General features: G+C 46.0%; 2 protein-coding genes across 3 annotated transcripts in view; both read right to left on the reverse strand.

Annotated features, from left to right (window-relative positions):
* Positions 1–552: 552 nt before the first annotated feature.
* Positions 553–4839, reverse strand: ZFP36L2 (ZFP36 ring finger protein like 2). The gene is made up of 2 exons (XM_030034583.2): positions 4570–4839; positions 553–3933 (listed from the first exon to the last, which is right to left on the reverse strand). The coding sequence occupies exons 1-2, from the start codon at positions 4618–4620 to the stop codon at positions 2485–2487; spliced, it is 1500 nt and encodes a 499-aa protein (XP_029890443.1). The 5' UTR covers positions 4621–4839; the 3' UTR covers positions 553–2484.
* A 3626-nt stretch (positions 4840–8465) lies between these two features.
* The window catches only part of THADA (THADA armadillo repeat containing), a 172253-nt gene continuing 159353 nt past the window's right edge, over positions 8466–21365 (reverse strand). The window contains exons 37-38 of one of the 2 annotated variants that reach the window (XM_030034578.2): positions 11113–11279; positions 8466–9982 (exon numbers count right to left, since the gene is read on the reverse strand). In XM_030034578.2, coding sequence (XP_029890438.1) covers positions 9641–9982; positions 11113–11279 — 509 coding nt within the window. In that variant the 3' untranslated portion in view covers positions 8466–9640. Of the gene's footprint in view, positions 9983–11112; positions 11280–21365 lie in introns of those variants that run through there. The other variant, XR_003926238.2, reaches the window with a different exon arrangement.

Here is a 21365-nt window from a genome sequence, read left to right on the forward strand (position 1 = left end):
CACATTTAATGCTGGCCCGATTAACACCAATATGCCCTCAGCTGGCTGATGGGAGCGTTGAGGCAGAAGTCCGCATTCCTGTGAGCAAAGAGGAACAAAGCTTTTGGGACAAAGGGTGAACCTTAATTATGCCTTTTTATTACCCAAACTGCCATTTCCTCCTTACCCCAAACAAGCTGGGAAGGCTAATGGCACACTCGTATATCCCCATATGCGATGCAACTGATAAGTGCCATTACTAGATTTTTCCACTCCAGCTGTTAAGCTACAAGCAGCAAAGGTTTGATCCTTCACCCTCTTTTTAGAAAAAGAAATAGTAAAAAAAAAGGAGGATACAGTACACTGCTAACGCTAATACTCCTGAACTTCTGGAAGCATTTTATTAGCTTTGGCCGCTTACCAGTGACTGCTGCAGGAGTGGACTGGAGCTGTGGTGCAAACTGGTTAATCTGTAGCTAGACATATTTGGGATTGGGGGGTGGTGGTGGTGTTCAGCAAGAAATACTTGCTGCGTGGCAGACAGGGCTTCAACAGTTTGAAGGGTTACTTTTCTTTTTTTTTTCCAAAAAAATTTTATTGGGAGAACTACAAAACATTTACAGTACAAAGTTTACAGTCTCACACAATTTGTAGTGAACTGACTCCCGAAAAATATATTACAACTCAAGTTGACTTATCCTTTAGTTACATTCAAAACATACTTCTGTTAAAGTAGTCCAAAAGAGTACATAGTGCTCAATCTGTACCTATGTACAAACAAAACTAAGCTACTGCTCATTCATCCACCGTCCAGGAAAGTTCTGGAAAACTCCCGACTTTCTACATATGGAAAAAAAAATTACAACTTTTGGAATTCAATTAAACAAGATATGTTCATGTACTGTATAAAGTTTCAGATCCAAAAATGGCCTCCATTCTTGTAAAATAAAGAGTGGCGAAATTTTGCTGTAGTTAAAACCCATCCCTACATTCAAATTATCTCAAGCATTAAGAAAAATACTTATTTGGTTGAGAGATATTTAAGGCAAGCATGGACCCTCAAGAAGGCACTGTGAGACATAATACTGGGACCCCCAATTATTGCTACATACTTTGAGACTATATCACAGTGTGATTGGTGGAGTTAGGCAACAAAAAATACTTTTTGGTTACTTTAAGCGAGTCTGAATTAGATTTGCCACTTTGAAGTCTGATTGCTATGTCAGTCTGGTTTTTTTTTTGTTGGTTTTTGTTTTTTTCTCGTTTGTTTTTCAACTCGGACGGGCTACAACCATTTACATTCTAAAAAAACCCATAGAAATTCCTCAAACTACTTCCACAGCATCGAGACCGATTTCTATAAAGAAACCATGCAATCTTTCAGATTTACGTAAACAAGGAAAGAAATTAATGAAATAAATATTACATACAATCTCTTAAATTAAGAATTTTACTCATTTACAATAAAATAACCAAGTGAAGTTACAAAAAGGCATATATTACTGTGAAAAGAACACACTCCACATTTCGCCGATTAATAATGGCAATCATAATTTAAACATAATAAAAGAATATATATCTATTGCTTTTCATCATACCCGATAAATACAGTATGAACAAATTACCAATGTATACTTTTCACAAGATAATAAATAAGTTAAATAGTTTCATATTGAGTTGTGTGCAGTGACTCATTCATGCAATCAACTCAAACAGCTAAAAAAAATTAAAAAAAAAATCAGCAGTTATTCTCCAACAATTACAAACTAAACTCAGTTGAGTGCTTCCAAATAAAGCAACGACAAAAAAAATTGTTCTAAGCCAAACATCCACTAAGTGGTGGCAATGGAACCAATATTAAACTTTGGAATGAAGGTTTTAGCATTTGTTATAATAATAATATATAGATATATAAAAAAAGAAGGTTGTTATCAAGGCATATTCTCGGCAGGATGTTGGATTTTTCTTTTTTTTTTTTTTTTTTAAAAAAAAAGCTTATAGGTTTAGTATGTTCTGTGTTTTTATTTTAACTGGATTGAAAGACAAAACTAGTTTGTAACTTTTTTTCTGTGTGTCTGAAGGTTTGGAGGAGCTGGACAGGCAGGACTCGCACTCCCCGGATTGTTTGTTGCTTTCTGGTGGTGTCTTTTCTAATGCTCGCTTTTTTTTTTTTTTTTTTTTTTGGAACACAGATGGAATGGCTGCTGCTGGTGCATATCATAACTTGTCTCCAAAGAACAACAACAAAAAAACCCCGAAACAAAAATCCCCTTCTTCCAAGGTCTCTCTATAAAAATAGGTTTGTTCAGTTCGTGTCATTTGCCCTTTTGCAAAATGCTTTTTTGCTTTGTTCAGCTCTCGGTGTATATATAGATAGATGTATATATAAAAAAAAAAAAAAAAAAAGAAGAAGGAGGAGAAAAGGATTCACTTTCTTCGCTCGTTAACTTACTTGCTCGGCAGCCGCAGGGCCGGGCGGCAGCAGCCCGCCCCCCCCGGCCCCCCCTAGTCGTCGGAGATGGAGAGGCGGCTGAAGATGGGCAGGCGGCGGCCCGAGTCCAGGCTGGGCGACTCGGAGCCGCTGAGGGAGCCGGAGCTGAGGGAGCCGCTCAGGTAGCTCTCCCGGTCGGAGAGGGAGTCCGGGGGGCTGGGCGGCGCGTCGAAGACGGGCGACTCGGAGAGGCGGCGGAGGGGCTGGAAGCTGAAGGGCGGTGAGGCGGGGGGCGGCGGGCAGCCCCCGCCGGGCGGCGGCGGCGGCTGCTGCTGGCAGCGGTAGTAGGCGGCGGCGGCGGCGGCCGCGGCGGCGGCGGCGGCGAAGTTCTGGGTGTGGAGGGCGAGCGGGGCGATGAGGCTGCCCAGCTCCTGCCCCGAGAAGGCGAAGGCGTTGTTGGCGCAGGGCGGCGAGAGCAGCTCCTCGCAGTAGGAGGCGGAGGCGGGCGGCGGCGGCGTGCGCGACCCGCCCGGGCTCTCCAGCAGGGCGGCGTCCAGGCGGCCGCCGGGCGGCGGCGGCGGCGGCGGGGCGGCGCCGTGGGGGTGCGGGTGGTGGTGGTGGTGGTGGTGGTGGGCGGAGAAGCCGGAGAAGCTCAGGCTGTGGTGCAGCTTGGGCCGCTCGCCGCCGCGCGGGTGCCCGAAGCCGCCGCCGCCGCCGCCCAGCGGGTGGTCGCGGGGGGCGAAGGCGCGGAGATCGCCGGTGCTGCCGGCGGGGTGCGGGGGCGGGTGGTGCGGGTGGTGGTGCGGCCCCGCGGCGGCGGCCGCGGCTGGGGGGGCGGCGGCCGTGCCCCCGCCGGGCGCCGGGCGGCGCTCGTCGGCGTTGTGGATGAAGTGGCAGCGCGGGCCGTAGGGGCAGAAGCCGATGGTGTGGAAGGTGCGGCAGAGCTCGGTCTTGTACTTGGGGTGGCGGGTGAGGCTCCGCAGCTCGTGGAAGCCGTGGGCGAACTGGCACTTCTCGCCGTACTTGCAGGCGCCGCTCTCCTCGAAGGGGCGGCACAGCTCCGTCTTGTAGCGCGTCGAGTTGATGGGGGCCCCGCCGCCGCCGGAGCCGCCCCCCTTGCCGGCCGCCGCCGCCTGCTGCTGCTGCTGCTGCTGGAGCTGCTGCATGAGGTGCTGGCTGCGCTCGCCGTTCTCGCTGAAGGAGCGGTCCCGGAACTTGTTCTCCTTGTTGAGCAGGGCCGTGGGGCTGCTGCTGCCGCCTCCGCCGGAGCCCGTCTCCTTCAGGCTGCCGAACGAGGAGGAGGAGGAGGAGGACGTGGAGGAGGAGGAGGAGGAGGAGGAGGTGGAGGAAGAGCTGGAGCCAGTGGGGCTGGGGAACTTGGAGCCGCCGGCCAGCGCCGGCAGGTTGCTGGTCGAGTGCCGCCGCAGGAAGCCCGGCGCGAAGCTGGAGCTGGGGGGCGTCACCGGGGTCCCCACGGCCTTCTTGTCCAGCATGCTGCTGAGGTTGGTCAGGGACTTCTCCGTCTGCCGGGGCGGGGGGAGGGAAGGGAAGGGAGGCAGGGAGGGGGCGGGGGAGACAGGGAGCGGGAGAGAGAGAGGGTGTTGCAGGGTGACCGCCAGCCCGCCGCCGCGGCTCCCGCGGGCGGCCAGCGCCCCCCTCCGCGGCCCCGCCGGGCGCTGCGAGCGCACCGCGGGGGTCGGGGCAGGCGTCGCGCCGCCCGGCCGGCCCCGAAAGCGGGTCCGCTGCAGGCGCCGGGGCGAGCGGCGCAGAGCCGGGCCGAAGCGCCCTCACGGGCTGGGCCGCGTGCGCAACTTCGCGAAGTTCCTCTCGGCAGCGCGACGCTGGCGGGCGAGCGCCTGCAGGGCAGTTCGGCGCCTCCGCAACTTCGGAAAAAACCCACCCCGAGAGGCCCCGCGCCGAGGGGGCAGCGCGCCTCTCCGAGGCTCGCAGCCTTGCATCAGCCGCCTTGCGGCAGGACCCGCGCTGCTTTAACCCGGCCAGCTGTCAGGCGGCGACCCGCCCGCAGAGCCAGCCGCACGCCCCGTCCCGCCGGGATCCGTCCCCCGGCCCGAGCAGCCCGGAGCGCCGTCCCGCAAACGGCGGCACCGGCCCGGCGCTGGCAGCCCGGGCCGCGCCTGAGGAAGCGCGCTCCTCCCTACCTTGCACAAGAAGTCAATGTCGTAGAAGGCAGATAAAAGCGTCGTCGACATTTCTAGATCCTGTAATGGTCGGAAATACAGGAAGGACCGAAAGATCCCGCTCTCCTCGGAGGGTTTGGAAAAGCCACGACTAGATAGGAGGGGGCCGTCTGCTTGAGATCCGAAATGGTCCCGTCTCCTTCCCGGCGGGGCGGGCGGGAGGGCGGGTGCCGGGCCGAGGCGGCGACCGCGGCTGCACAGCAGCGGGCGAACTGCGGGAACTCCGCGGCGCCCCGCGCCGCCCCCATATAAACGCGGCCGCCGCGGCCCGCGGGGGCGGTGCCCCGCTCCGCCCGCCCCGCTCCGCCCGACGGGCCCGCCCCGGCCCGCCTCGATCGGTCCCAAGTTTTGTAGAGGGGCCGGCAGCGGCGGGACGGGCTGGCGGGGGGCGGCAGCGGCGTCGTGCCGCCCGCCGTCAACCTCCGGTACCCCCGACCCGGGTGCGCCCGCGGGCGGGACAGGACGGGGCGGAGGAGAGGGGAGCGGGGCGGGGGCCGCCCCCGGCGCGGAACCCGCCGAGGCGGATCAGGACGGCGCCTTGCGGGCTCGGCCCCTGCGAAGCGCCCTTCTTCGCACCCCCCTCCGAGCGCCCGGCGCCCCCGCGGCTGCGGCGGCCCCAGCCCCCCTCAGCGGGCCCGGAACTGCCCGCGCAGCGCCCGGGCGGCCTCGCCGGGCGGGTGGCGGCTGCCGCCGAGCGGAGGCGGGTGCGCAGTGCCGTGGGAGAGGCGCGGCAGCGCCGGGGTCACCTCTTCCTCCCGCCCCACCGAAAATAAACTTTTGCCACGTAATTGGTTTGACACAAAGGTCGGGCCCGCGCTGCCCCGGTGCGACCGGCGGGACGGCGGCTGGGCACGCGCTGCGCGCCCCGCCGCTTCTCCCCTCTTTTGAGGAGTTCGGGGTTTGGGGGGCGGGGGGTTGGGTTGGTGTGGGTTTTTTTTTCTTTCTTTCTGCTTGGAGTTCGGGGGACGTTGCCGGGCAGGCGCGGAGGCGAGGCGGCGTTAACACTGCACCGGCCGGGCTGATAATGCGACCCCCTCCCGCCTCCATGCATCGCCCTCCCGCCCCGCACCCCTCCCACGCTTCCCTCCGTCGCTCACCCCCTACACAGCTCGCCCCCGCCGCGTCCCGGCAGCCGCCAAGGTCTTGCGAGCCGCCGGGCTGCGTCAGCCTCTCGCCGAGGCCCCCGCCCGCCACCCCGGGAGCCTTCCCGCCGGGCTGCCCCCCCCCCCCCCCCGCCGCCGGGACGAGGGCAGCGGCAGCTCCCTGCCGGCGGGGCTCCTTCCCTGGGCCGGGCGCGGGCTGCCGTTCAAGGCGGGCCCGGAACCGCCGTGCAAAACACCCCCGCCCCACCCCCCGCTCCGATAAGGCTGCGCAAACACGACGTGGGAAAGGCGGCGGAGGCAGCGGCTCCGCAGCCCCCATCCCCTCCCGCGTTTGCTCAGCCCCGGGACAAATGGGAACGGGAAAATGGACGGACGCGTAAAGTTTTATTGCTGCTGAAGCCAGCAGAGGCGTTTGATCCTCTTTCGCTTCCGAGGCGGGATGTCAGGCCCTGGAAATCCAAGTGTGCAAATCTGACCACGTCAGCAGGAACCCTGCACTTTGAAAACACATTTGCAAAGGAAAGCAACTTGGGCGGGGGGGGTAACAGAGTACTTCGCGTTGGGTTTTCACACTCGCCGTCCCCTCGGCCGCCAAGCGCCTCTAGCTCCCATTTGGTTCCTCCCCCCCTCCTCCTCCCCCGAGGCTGCGGGGGGGCAGCAGGCGGGACCCGCCGGGCGCACCCCCGCCAGCCCGGCCCGGGCTGCTGCGCGCCGCCGGGCACCGCCTGTAAGCCCTCGGCCACAGAGGAACACGCCTGGCGTGCAGCGTTAGGCCTGGGTTTAGCGACAGAGGTCGAAACAACGCCCGGGAAAGAGGAGGGGATAAAAGGCCCGACCCTCGCTTCGTGCCCTCCGCCGGCACTCCCCGTAGGCCAGTCCCCCGCTCGGCGGGCGCTTCTGGAAGCGGCGCAGCGCCCCGGTTCCAGCCCGCCCCGGCTGCGAGGCCGCACGGCGGGGCGGGAGGCGGCTGCGCGGGGATCTGCCACCCCCTAGTGCCCGCGCCCGCCGGGAGCCCGTTCTGCTTCCCCAGGGGTTTTCGAAACAGAATTCAAAAGCCTCCTACCTTTCCCTGCTCCAGCCCTGCGGAAGGGTTACAGCTCCCGACCGAGCGAGGAGGCGCTGCGCCTCGAACGGGAAGCCACCTGAAAGCGGGAGGAAGGCGGCTGCCCGGCGGGACGGGCGCCTTCTCCTGTAACCTCCTCCCCGGCCCCCTCGGACTCGCCCAGACCAAACTCGTCCTCCTCCCCACCATCTCTGTGATGAAAACATCACCGTCAGAGCGGATCCTGCCCGCTAGTGAACCGCGCACACGGTTTACGATGACCATGCAAGGAGCAGTGTGTCATCGCCATTTCGAGGAATACTTTGATAAATTGACTTTGATCAAACATCTGGCAGATAAGTACTCTGGTGTAAGATTTTGGCAACCGTCTTCTGCAATTGCTCCTTAGGGTTTAAAGGTTCTTGATTGAGTAGTTATACAGTAACTCAAGTCACCAGCAGTGTGTGGTGAAATGTATGTGTGCCGATACAATTTTTTTTTATTTGCTCTCTGTAAACTGAGGCGGGATGACACAGGTTTCAGTTGCATTTTAAAACCATGATAAGGAAGACTGAGTTTTAGAGCGATTTGGCTTACCGATTAACCAAGTCCTCAAGGCTTCATAAAGTTACTTAAGTTTTATGGTCATGGTGGATCTACTGCTGTGCTGTTACCTGTCTGCGTTTATCCATTTGTTGATACCGAATATATATGCATGTGCATGTAAAATTCTACCCAATAAAACAAAAAGCCAATGTTACTAGACAGTCTTATGCTAACCACTGACGTGAGCAAGGTCAGACAACCATACTGTACTTTTGATCCTATACAAAGCTCTGTTTTCTACTATAAAAGCTGTTGCTACACTAGTTCAAAAATGTTGGAAAGGTGTGGCAAAACCAGTAGCTGTTAATTAATTGTACAGGTCTTGACTATTTTTAAGAGTGGCTTCCAGACATAACGTGGGCCATTCTTTCCCCAGGAGCTCAAAACAGATGCAAACTAATTTTTAGCCTAACTCGGAGTGTGGCTTCTTAAGTTGGGTAGCGTGCATTCTGTGAAACATCTTTTCATCTCGGATTCCAAAATTTCCCTTTTGCCCATGGAAGCCTCAAGTTTCATTGTAAATTACTTACATAAGTAACCCTGAATCCTGGAAACTTATAGAACGTGTTTAAACTTTTGTTCCTAAATTATCGTTTCTTTAGTAGCGACTTCGTCTTCTGCAGTTTTCAGATGTCCGCTAAACCTCATTCAGAAGCTCATCTTGATTTACAGCAGATTCTACTTAAACTCGAGAAGTGGGAAGCAATCGGCTATCAGGCACTGCAGCACCCAGCTAGGGCGAGTGGTGCCGGCCCACGCCTTGCCCTGGTGAATGCCAAGCCAGACCCTGGCACAACTAAGCCAGACCCTGGCGCGACCAAGCCAGACCCCGGCACGGCCAAGCAAACCCCGGCACGGCTAAGCCAGACCCCGGCACGGCTAAGCCAGATCCCGGCGCGGCCAAGCCCCACGCCGGCTCTTGGGGGGCCTGAGCCCGGCCTGGGCGCGCGGGTGTGTAGGGCGGTGCTGCAGCGCCACCTGCTGGGCGCAAGTCGCAGCGCTCCCTGTTGCGGCACTGGCCGTGGGAGAACTGCTTATTACCTGTATCATCATCATCATCGAGATTTACGACTAAACTGCGCTAATATACAATTACGCGAAGAGACTGAAAGCAAACAATCGTTTATTGGACGTGTTACTCTTCCAAGGAGACGGAAATAACGACGTATACCGACGTACAGCTTTGTTTTGGCTGTGCCCAGCTACGCTACAGCCAAATGTAAGGTCACAGCCCTTGGCTAGAGGAACATAACATATCCTTTTAAAACAAATATTTATTTTCGATGTCTCATTTTCATATTGAAACCCAATTTCAGTTCCCAGAAAAATACATCTGCAAAGCACAACAAACATTTTTGTGTCGCAGGCAGTGACACCATTCAGCGCTCGGTACAGTCCCCGCAGCTGCCTCACCTGAGCGCCACTGACAACATCTTGGGAAAGTGAGTGCTGCAGGACAAGATCGCTTCTCGTACATTCCCGGGGGCCTCACTCTACTGAGTAGGACCTTACTGTCCGCAACTGCTTGCAGAGCAAGGTGTTCTGAAGTAAAGATGAAACTGTATTGTGCGCAGTGGAACAGCTGCTTTGTTTTGAACACAGCGGTCTTCATTTTAGAGGAATTTTATAAAAGTAGTTATTTGATTTACACGAACAAAGAGGCATGCAGAATTCTAACTAATGCTGTTTCCATGTGCAAAACAAGGTTACAACCAAAATGAGAATCCTTGCCTTCCTCCAGAAGAAAATGCAGTAACATTTAAAATGCAGTCTAAAAATTGTCATGGACAAAGAAGCCAAGGTTTGTTTCTTTTCTTTTAGAAACACTTAAAATGAAAAAAAGAATTAATTTAATAATTACCATTCTACATCTTGAAAGGAGACCAAAAAAAATCAACTTTTTCTTGGTATTAAAATACAGGAGGTAAAAATGTGGGATAAAACGTAACACAACTACAGGTGGCCTGCACCTGGACGAATGGAAAATATTAGATTTAGCTGCTTTACTTCCTACAGTAGCTATAATAAACCATGCTCAGCTGAATGAAATTAGCAAATGCATTTAAAAGGAACAGTCTCCCACAGCACATCTGACCAAAAAAAAAAAAAAAAAAAAAAATCAACGGACTCGTATAAAAAATGTGGTTTTAGCCTGAATACTAAATAGTTTGTTGCAGGTTTACCAGAGTCATTACAGCAATCCCTTATTCTTTGAACATTGTTAGAATTCAGTTGCCCTGCCCATCCAATAACATATGTGCAGCTCCCAGAGGATGAACTTTTAGTAATTTTCTGGATTTTCATTTTTGCAAGTATCATCAGACTTAAGCAGATTTAGTATTTTAAGGCATACCGATATTCTCTCATTTTGAATAGCCAATCTTGTGAATTCTGCAGTTTTGGAAAATTCTGGAGTCGGAGGTAGCACTCTAAGAAGGTGTCCAACAAGCTGGGCTTGGTCCAGTGCTGTTCTTGATAGTTGATTAAGTTCTTCATGATCTGGTAAAGTTAGATGAGTCATTGATATAAGCTGTAAAAGGTGCTTACTAAGTTGTCTGACATGAGTCAACTTCTCTGCCCAAAAATTCACTTCCCCTTTATCAAACAGGTAATCATCTTCTTCCTTAACAAAAAAACCCAAAAAACAACAGTGATTAGAAAACGACTTGTGGTCTTGATAATAATGAGAAAATTATAAAAGATAAAAAAGGTAAAAATTCATATGCATAATTTTTTAAAGGTTTGAGAAAACGCAGTAAAAAAGAATCCTACTTTGCTAAAGAAAACAATTTTACCTTCAAAAATCAGGCAGTTATGGTACAACTCTTGGGAAACAATTGAAGTAAATAGTAGTCCTAATCCTTAACATGTGCTTGTCTTCCCCTGTGAAAGTGTCTTAAATTTCACAGAGACCTCTCTGTAACCAGTATGGTAATTTGCTATATCGTGGAGCTTTTTGAGTGGATTAAATGAAAAAGGAAAATTTTATCAGTCAGTGAAACATCAGAAAGTCATACCTAAAACACAGACTTAAGAAAAGATATATAAAATATTTCATAGGTCATATTAATTGTCAACAAACTCCTCAAAGATGTAGCTACTCCTGCTCCTTCCAGTTTACCTTCCAGCATTATTTTGATTTTCACAGGCTTTTCAAGACAAAGAGAGCACAGTGTATTATACAGCACTAGGTTTTACAGAACCAGCATGGCAACGTTTTTCTTTACGTAAATAGTCGTTCCGGAGACAATGACTGATGTGAGTGAGGCTGTTTTGTGTGCTATGCAGAACCAGCCATATAGAAGATGGCACAAAGTTACCAAATATTTAAATGACATCTCTGGAAAAGCCAGCAGTTGGGAGAGCACTGTTCTTGAATGCCAGATGTGCTTGGCACCCACAGCAGCAGTTTAAATTCAAGGCAAGCTATCATCTGCAATGATACTGAACACAATTAGTTACAGCCTCAAAATGTTTCAGTCGACAATGACTTGTTAAGTAACTCTTGATTTATTTCAGTGTTTGCTTGTTGGTCTCTTAATTTTATGCTGACATTGCCAGGAACCAGACATCAAACTCTATTTTTATTCTAAATACTGTCCATATGAATTTTTTTTTTTAATTGTAGATCAATTAATACTGGAGTAGTGATCATCAGGCTTCATCAGATGAGGTATTTCATTCAATTCCTACCATAAGACTGCAGAAATGTAGTGATCCCAACATGAGATGGCAACTGGTTGTTAAAATTACCAGGGCTGAAGTCTCCGAGTCTCTTTTCAGATTGCTGTCTCCCAGCAGCCACTCCAGCAGGATCGGTACACCGGCACGGATCTCCCCCCACTGCTGGAGCAGCTCACACAGTATGCCAAACGTTAAATCCAAGGCCATCGGAGCATTCACTACCCTAAGTGCAAACTCTGTTGAGAGAAAACATGCGTAACAACGTATAGCAAGACCACAAACATTTTCAAATAAAATCAGCACAAAAATGATTTCTTGAAAACAGATGCTGAATTTGCACAAACACATTTAGAGTGATGAATTATACTGCAAATAAGTTAGATGAATGTTTACTTCTGTGCCACTTGGGGCCTTTTCTCAATTCCAGAATAATACATGAAGCAACTGAAAATGCTGGTGCTGAATACTTTTTTCCTGCCCATGTAGTGACATTCATTAATTTGGGTTTAAATATAGAAAGATGTCTGTTAGAAAAAACTCCAGAGACAGTCCTGACACTATTACATGGTGACTATTTTTGCAAAACTGCAGCTATGCCTTAGATCTGATTTGATGTTTTCACTGAACTCAAAACCTACAGCACATTATATGTTTTTAAAGGGCTGGGATATAAAATGAATCATTATTTGGTGTGCAATCTCTTATTATATATAAAGATATACATATATATATATATATACACACACACACACATGTAAGAGGTCAAGCATGCAAGACAGGCTTAGAGAAGTTGTTAAAGAAGGGAAAGGCAGACACTGTTTACAATACCATCACAAAGCTATATTTATAGAGGTTTTGCTATCATGCCAGAACCGTACACAAAGCCATCATCCACACCATATTTCTTCCCTAAACTTCCCCACTGCTGTCATTTGGGCAGATGCTGTTTTAACTGTGTGGTTCCTAGGGCTGCCCTCAATAACGGAGTACATAAAAATGCCAGAAGTCCCGTTTGCATGAGAACTCCAACAACTGCGTTCACAGGTACAAGTTTCACCACTAGTAGTAACATTAATGCAATTTTTCTTTCTTTAATGGGGATGCACAAAGAGGACTGGAAGAGGAGAGCTAACGAGCAAGCTCTTGTAAAATCCCTGTTACTGTAAAGTGGATTTTGGCAAAATTCATCCTTGTCCGTAGTCACCAGCAAATGAACAACTGTTCACTGAATGGTCTGTCTTCTAAGTAGTGATATCATAAGGATATGTCATTCTTGAAACCTGTCTTTTGCAAGCAGACAACACAGCAGAGTCAGAATTATTTGATAAAAATCCATACAGACATGGAAGGCAGACCTTACTTTTTGTGTCTGAGTGTATTTAAGCGTTTCTCACAAAGGAAAATGATTACTGACATGAAAGAAGCATAGCAGTGCAGCCGAGACCTGTCCTTCACAAGCCACGTTCAGAGCTGCAGCATGGACCTCTCATCTGTACCACCTCCTGAGGCCTCATGCCAGCTGCAGGTTTTCTAGAAATGTACAGTAAAACACAAGGACTAGGCAAATACACGTGCCAACAAGTAAGGAAGTGCAGGAAACAACTAAGGGCAAAACAGACTGATGGGAAGATGGGTACATGGTATTTGACAGACCAGGCAACGTACCGAGGACATTGGGGAGGATGAATTAGTATTTGAGACCATGAGAACAAAGGACCATAATAAGAAAGGGAGTGAAGGAGAAAGAACAGATGGTCCCTTCTTTATCTTGGAGTTAGATGAGGGTAAATGGAAATCTCCTTGAACAAGCAACAGGAAGACAGGCAGTCAATCTCTTGGTGACACTAATAATGTTACATATGCAGTTTGTCTCTGCTAGACAGTAAAATCAAATGCTCAAATCTGTTTTCTTCATGTCAGGACTTATCACTGTATCAGGACACTCCTCAGCTTTGTCCATGAGGGAGAGCTTGCAGGGATGCAGTGCAACATTCCCACACCATTTATTTTAGGTATTGGGTTTTTTAGGTATTGTTTTTGCTGACATTTCTTTCTAGGACTTTTTTTTTTTTTTTTAAACTTCCTTTCTCTTCTGCTGTGCCCAACTTGGTACCAGTCTGATACTCTGAAGAATGGGTATAATGGTTGTCTTCTCTGTTTTGATTTGCTTAGGCTCAGGTAGAAAACACAGTTTCATTCAAGTGCCATGGGGACCTCAGAAATACTGGCAATCCTCAGAGCTCAAAGAATAGAAATGAAAACGGAGCATGGGGTTCTGAGCCTGAAACAAACATTCCGGTTACAAACACAAAACACAACATTTTAAACTTTTGAATTCTGATCATCCTTTGGAGTTTTACGGATGATTACTGAATGCCTACGATTGTCAATATTTATGTAACATCTCTTGCTTGTGTCACTTTATTTGTATCTGAATATTTAGCAAATTAAGTGACACTGGGAGCTAAAAAACCAAACATTATTTCCCACTGCTGTCTTCCTGAAGTCAGCTTTTGCTTTGGAGGACTGATTATAAATACAACCACAGATATTTAAAATACCTGCCATTTTCTGGGGCCTTTTTTCCCTTTTAAGATTTAGACTCCTTAAGTATAAATATGGTGATGCTTTCTTTGTGAATGAGAACACTAGACTACGGGGAAATGCACCAAAACACATATTGGGGCCTCTAATGCTGTTGTTAGGTGAACATGCTGAAAACTACCAAGAGGTAGCAAAACAAGTACTGCTGAGGTACTGCTTAGACTGAACTTGCTTGCTAGCAGTTTTTCAACAGCGTGACACAGCAGAAGAGGCAGTTTGGTGGTCACATAGCACGGCAATCTTGTAGGGAATCCTTGTGTTGCAACAAAGGAAACGGTAAGTTGTTTTTTTTTTTTTTCTTTTCCAAAGAAGAGAAGAGGAAAAAAATTCAAGAAAAATATATAAAGGAGGTCTAACACACAGGAAAAACATTAAAACCCTGAACACAGTACTGACCCAGAAGATGCCGACAACCCTTCTGTGAAATGCGACACCATTTAACTCATCAGCCAAACTCATGCATCAGTTCTGACGCTGAGACCAAAGAAAAACAAAGCAACATCACTTTGATAATGCTGAAACTTAGGCTTCAAAAATTGGGGTAAGAGCCTGCCTACCTTGGGCTTTGTGCTAGAGAAGCTAGCACAGCGGCCTCCTGGTACTTGAGGTGTTGACACAGATTCAACAACAGATCAAACTCTGGCAGATGAAGAATTTTCACTTCCACCTGCCCTGCCCTGCCCATCCCACCTCATGCCTCTACTGCAGAGCATCAGGAATGGCTCCGTGGTTTCTGAATTGCTTCCTCAGCTGCCATTACTTACAGAGCACACTGCTTTTAACTGACTTGGATACCAGTTCCCACAAATTTGATGCTAGAATAGGTCAAGATCAGATTTGTGGACTACCATTGCCATGAGGACAACAAAGAGATGGAGCAAGTATCCAAAAAAGGTATATCAGCTCCCTCAGCTTGGAGTGCTGAAGCAGCACAGATAAATAACAGCAAGCAAAGTTATGTACATACCCATGATTTAATAGATAAAAAATGCTTTCAGAGGGGAAAATGTTCTATTGCTTTGATGACCCTCAGCTCCAAAAGTAACAGCAATGGATGCTGTAAGCATGTAGAGAGTCTTTTAAGATACCCACAAAAGGTGTATGCCTTCTAAAAATATACGTATGTGTCTTTAGACATATTAACTGTTTACAAGAACTGCTCCTTACATCATCTTTTGCCTGCAAACCAGGGCTGATTTTCAAGAAGCCACGTATTACACATGATGCTGAGTTCATGACTCACACTATGACTTCACAAAGTGGTCTGAGCAAGCTGGAAGTTCACCGGGGCAAAAAGGGCAGGTGGCTCTCCTCTCCCTCCAGCCCCCTTGGGCCATGGGCTCCTGATGCTGACCTCCAGCCAGCTCAGGTACTCTGCTGATCACCTGGTAAATTAACGCTCAGAATAGCAGAATACAAATTTGGCAGGCAACGCGGCGTGTGGGTTGTTCTGCTTGGCTGGCAGGCTGGACTGGTTATCCTGCAGTCAGAATTGGTACACCTGGGAGCTGGGGAAGGGAAGATCACAGGGCAGTGGGGACAAGGAAAGGGGCCCAAGGGAGAGCGAGACCTCCCCGTTCAGCAAGCTGTTAGCTCAGGTCAGCTATAATCCGAAACTTCCCCACCAGAGTCATGTAAACAAAACAGTAACAGAGACGATTCAAAGGCCTGAGTATTTATAGCCTTTCATAATATAACTAACTATTTAAAGTAACTGAATAAAAAGTTTGAAACGACAGATTTCTAGAAGCTGCTCACTGCTGATTACTGCCACAGGAACTAAACCAGCGGAAATAGAAGGCACAGCTATTACCAAACACTAAAAATACAGTAGTGCTCCTACCACAACAGTTCTACAGACTATCAAAACTGTGTTAAAATTATCAGTTTTTAAGATTCTAAAACATGTATATGTTCCAACATGCAAAAACATCACAAGCAAGATAAGCATCTTGCTAAATAAGCCACTACAGGGGCTGAAATACAAAAAATTCTCTATGCCTTAAACAAGCAGTTACAAGCAGAAGAATTAATACTACTCCTTGAAATGAAAAACAAAAGATAAGAATCAGGTACTACATGCTTTTTTCATTTTGAGGAATTGAATTTTCATAAAGGGAGAGGGGTTAAGTACAGCAGTGTTTTAGTCTTTGTGAATCCACCCACATAAAAATTAGACCTCCCACATACACATTCATATACTCCAAAAGCTTTGATCATGCCAGATGTAAATATTTCTTCTAGTAGCCTATTACGTGTCCTCCAACTATACAATTGTTCTCTGTTAAAGCCTTGGTGACATTACGGGGAACTGAAAGGATGCGTTAAGAGCATATACACAGATTGTAAGGACAACTGTGATAAAATATAGGCAAAACAGAAAAGCAGAACATATTCCTTGCCTAACAAAAGCATTTTGTAATTGGTTTTACACTGGAAATTGTTAACTAAAGTTAATTTTAGATCAAAGAGTAATGCAATTTTTGTAAATGTATACTGTGTTCAGAACAAACATAAAGAGAAGTAAAACCGCAAGGAAGCTTAGTGTAACAGTCCTGAGAGAAAGCCTCACAGTGTACTAACAGCAAGGGTATTTTCAAAGAAAACATACAGGGTAAGTTCTCCAACTGAAATTACAGGAAATATTTTAGATAGACCAGGTATACTCTAAATTGGTAAAATATTTTTTACTTTTTTGCACAAAGTGCTGCCTACCTAGGTATAAACATGACTACATCACTATCAATACAGTACCTCATAACACCGTGGTAAAATAAGGTAGTGTTCTTGCTTCAGAGACAAGCATGGACATTTAAATCAACAAAGCTCACTGAATGATTACTTGACAAAACTGGAGATTTATCTCAGGTCTTCTTATACATCACCTTAACAAGATGATGAATATCAAGCAACAGATCAGGTTCCCATCCAAATGATGGCAGATCCAGCATCACAGTCACTAATACCTGTAATATTAGATTTGCAAATAGAAAATTTCACCTATTGAGTCACTAATCACTTTTTGTTGCATTGAAGGTTTTCTTCTTGTTGGTGTTACGTAATAATCAAGTGTGCCCCTATTCTCAACATATTGAATATAAGAGAACTGAGTGAGGCATTGCAACAGATATGTTTTTTACTTAAAAGACTTTGTTTATGTACACACAGGCTTCACAAACTTAAAAAGCCTTCAAATTTAAAAAAGAAAAAAACCCCACTGGCCCAACTCAAGAGTTACATAGACTGGTAAATAAAGTGAGGTTAGAAACATGAATTTCTATTTGAAATTTGAATAACCTGCTTGTATGTTCTACTTCGAGCTAGACAAGAATTGTGGAACTCCGCAGCAAGGCAACACACAGGTGTCTAGCCACCAGAAAAACAACAGGACAGAAGAAAAGCAGTGGCAGTAGATAGAAAGTAAAGGGGTTTTCATACCCACTCAGTCTCCACAAATAATGTTACAGTGCAATCATCCTTCTGGGCAATAAGACTGAAAGAGGACAACTGAGAAGTAAAACACACAAAAAAGAAAATGCAGAAATGGTAACTGTTGTGTCCAGATAGTTGGCAGATGGCTCTTGAAAGGGGGCTTGTTCATTGCACTGTGTCAATTTAAGTTACAAACATCAAACTTTCCACTTTTTAAAATGACCATTTATGTAAAATGTAATATATAAGCAGATTCCTTTTTATAGTGTTTCATAAAATCAAAGGCGATTAGATCATTTCTATCCTCTCGAGAAATATCATTCCCTAGATGACGTACAACTACTTCATCTGTTTTCCATTTCCCTGCCTGAGTCTGTTTCATAGCCGTACTTTTTCAGGATGACTTTAAAAAGAGGCTCTTCCTGACATCATGCAACACGATGACAAAACACAACACTATTACAAAACAAACTAATCAAAACTAATTTCTTAATAGTTGCAGTTTCCGAGTAGAGTGGCAGTGACTCTGCTCTCAGCTTTGATTATAAACAGATCTCAGTTAATAACATGCCTGATTATGACGGAAACGTATAGCTCAGGACTGAGCAGAAAATTAAAGTTCCTTTTTGAACAAAAAAGTACACCCATATTCCATCATCTTTTCAAGCCCTTTTTTTGGAATATGAATAGAACAGTATTTTTCAACTCCATAAACTAGATTTTTTTTTTTCCCTCTTTTTAAATATATATATGCATACATAAGTTTTTCCTATGCAAGCCTTGCCTCCTGTACTCAAAGGGTTTTATTACAAAACAACCACAGCTCACAGATCTGTCAGAGGAAATGAACATTTGGACTTTACCACTTGCATTACCACTTTTGCAGAACGTCCCCCCCAAGCCATGTTCTAATTTAAACAGCAGAAAAACAATACTCCCTGCATAAACCCACAGAACGCATGCTTTTTCCTTTTGAAAAGGTAAAAAATAATATTATTCAGCTAATTGTTTAAAACACTGCCAATGAGAATGTAAGTATTTTTTTTAACTCAAATTATGTATTTATTGGGGGAAAAAAGGGTACATACTCACAGCTTCAAATTAGTGTCACCAGAACTAAATATATGACTGAAGACTCTCTTTATTGGCATGTTCCAACTAAGGAACTTTTAGATTAGCACTGAGGAAGATTACCGAATGTGAATGAGATGCATGTTACAGCTCTGCTGTAGGAACACAGGAGACCAATTTCTCTCTGTAACATAGCTGGGATTTTAGAATAGTATCTGGAGAATGGTGGTGAAAGGTTTGTTATGCGAGGGATAAAGGAATAAGGAAAGGGTAGGCAATTGATACAGGAGACTGTACACAAAAGTCTTCTCCCCACAATACTTGAAAACCAACATAATTTGGGCAGAACACTCAAGTATGTAAAAGCTGTTTTTAAAGCACTAACAGAAAGGCAGGCTTTCCTTCATTGCTATGGAGTCATAGCCACAACCATCACAGCTTGCATAAGGAGCCTATCGAGATGTGTAAGCTGCTGTCCCATTTACTCCCTTGCAATTAGAACGCTGATAAGAACAAAACATTTTAATAGATTATTCACATGACCAGTCCATTTAACATTTACCACTTTCAGACTCCACTGCTGAGCACATACAATTTTTTTTCATGTATTCTTTCTTGATTTTCAAGAGTGTAACAACTCATAACCTTTACATAACGGTGCCACTGTAATTAATAGAGCTAAATGAAGCGCTCAGTAAATAATCAGTAGCCAGTCTTTGACAGATGAGCTGATTCTAATTCAGTCCATTCACTTTCAACTTTAATTAATGGCATTGTATTCTACAAAGCAAACAGTTCCTTCATCCATGTGATGATCTAACGTTGTATAAGTGGGCTGAGAACAACTTGTAAGGTGTTGAAATAAATTTGGGAATACAAAGTAAAAACTCACAGTGATTACACATTCTTATATAATGTAATTCTTTAAAAAGAAATAAATAATATAAAGTTCCCACTGCAAAAGCTACTGATTTTAACAAGTACCATACACACCAATAAATCTTGCTAAGACAATTATGAGTTTCAGTGCAGTAGTTCTCTTTCCTTTTTCCTTAATTAAACCAAGTGATCTGAATTACTAAGTGTATGTTGGTGGAATTTTTTGCAAGACAAATACAGGCATAAAAATGCTATGTATTTCTACACGAGTACTGATGCAACACTGTACTTAATTTTTTTGGTATTATAACCCTTGTTCTCTAGATGCATGCTTGTCGCAGCTGGTGACAACTGCTAAGCAAACTCTTCACTTTTGAATTACTGGAATTTAGAGTAATTTTAGATTACTGGAAAATTTTCTAATAAAACATACAAAAATTTGAACTTCTCAGGACCACTTAGGTTACAATATGCTTTGATCTTGTTCTACATTTTCTCCTGAACGCTAGTTTGCATTAGTGTGTCTTATCCCTTCTTCCAGCAGTTCTGCTCTAAAGGATGGGACAATGCAGAGTTGCAGATTCTTGCAAGCTGTGGCTATTGAGTGTGTCTGAGTAGAGAAGACACTTGCTAACTTACTACAAAATATCTGATCCAGGTGTATATGCACTTCCTGAATGCAGGTATTTTTGAGCAGAACAGCAAAAAGCGACTTGGGAACCTCAGTAACTCAGATTCATATCGGTTCTGATACCTTATAATAAAATAGTATGGGGAGAGACTGTCTTTAAGATGATTTATATTTAATTTTTATCTTTGTTTCATATTACTTATTAAAAAGGGTAGCATCTGAAATGAAGTGACTATAAAATTATTCTTATGGAAAGTGCCATAAATTTTTTGTATAATAATTTATGTCAAAAAGGTTCATGATATATTCTCAGCTTCTGTACTGGTCAATTTTCTAAACCCATTTTCTCAGGATGTGAGAGCATATACTTAAAGAGCAAAACCTCACAGAAGGTGTTCACTATACAAACACTTGATGAAAAAAACGCCAAACCCTTCCATCAAAAACTTCCAATATAGTCCAGATAGACAACATCTGAATAAGACAAAGCAATGAAACTTGTGTGTAAAGAATGTCTCACATTATTTTTATCTTTTTGATGACACATATATACACAGACACACAATGCCATAAAAATATCATTAAGTTTGCAAACACTATAATGTTAGAAACTACCAGGATCACAACACATTCACATATCAGTAACAAATGACCAAGAGGATATTCTTCCTTTTTTTCTTTCCCTGTCAAGATCCAAATGCCTTCCAATGCCTGTTGCAAGCTGCTTTCCATGCAGTGTATGATCTGTTGTTACACGTTTTTCTGACATTCCAATGAAAAATGTCAGCCTGACTCTCGAGCTGTGGTCTAGACAGGCAGGTGCTGCCAAGGATCTCCTGTTCAACAATTCAGTGATTACAGATCACTTAGGGGTAGTTCTCCTGCAAGTAACAGATAAATTAAGCGCAGCTGCATGTATCAATCCTGAATGGAAAATACCTATCGCAGAAAAATTTTTCAAGAGCATTTTCAGTCCATGAGAGAACCATTTGCTCTTCACAACAGGAAGAAGATGCACCAATGATTTCACTTCAGAGTGAGTTGGTTTCTAGACCATTTCTTACAGAAATACTCTGAAATGAGATGAAGAATACATAGTCCTCATTCCTCTACTACCAAAAATTTTGGTCAACATAAAGGCTTGCTGAGCCTAATCACCCTAGTGTGGCTGAGGCATTTCTAGTATCAGGACTCAGTGCTGCTTCCCAAGATGATGTTCACGTTTCACCTTAAAGCAAGAAACTCACCTCCTTTTTCTTTCACACAGCTCTTGCCTCTTAGGTGACTTCTGGATTTTGCAGCTTCAGTGACCCCGCACATTTCCCTTTACATGGGCAGGTCCACAGCTCTTCAGAAATCCTCTGGGCTTACTTATCTCTCTTACTGAAATGCCTGATGCCCTGACATTTCCATACAACTGTCATCTAAATGCGTAACAGCTGGGTCAAGACTTGCTAGGAAACCTGTAGCTGTCATCAGGGCATCCTCTAGCAGGGTCCAAGTGACTTGGATGGTATGTCTCTATCCCAGACATCTGTGGGGTGGCTACCTGCAACTTCATCTGCACCTTCATCAGATACAACACCATTTTGGAGGCCTTAACATGCTCAGGTTGATCAGTAAGTCATACTATGGTTTGTATGAAATACTTTGAGGCCTCCTTCCAAGTAAATTTACAGGAGGAGTAGGAGCTGCTTAGTCTTGC

The sequence above is a fragment of the Aquila chrysaetos genome, chromosome 13 (genome assembly GCF_900496995.4).
Source record: "Aquila chrysaetos chrysaetos chromosome 13, bAquChr1.4, whole genome shotgun sequence".
Lineage (NCBI taxonomy): Eukaryota > Metazoa > Chordata > Aves > Accipitriformes > Accipitridae > Aquila > Aquila chrysaetos.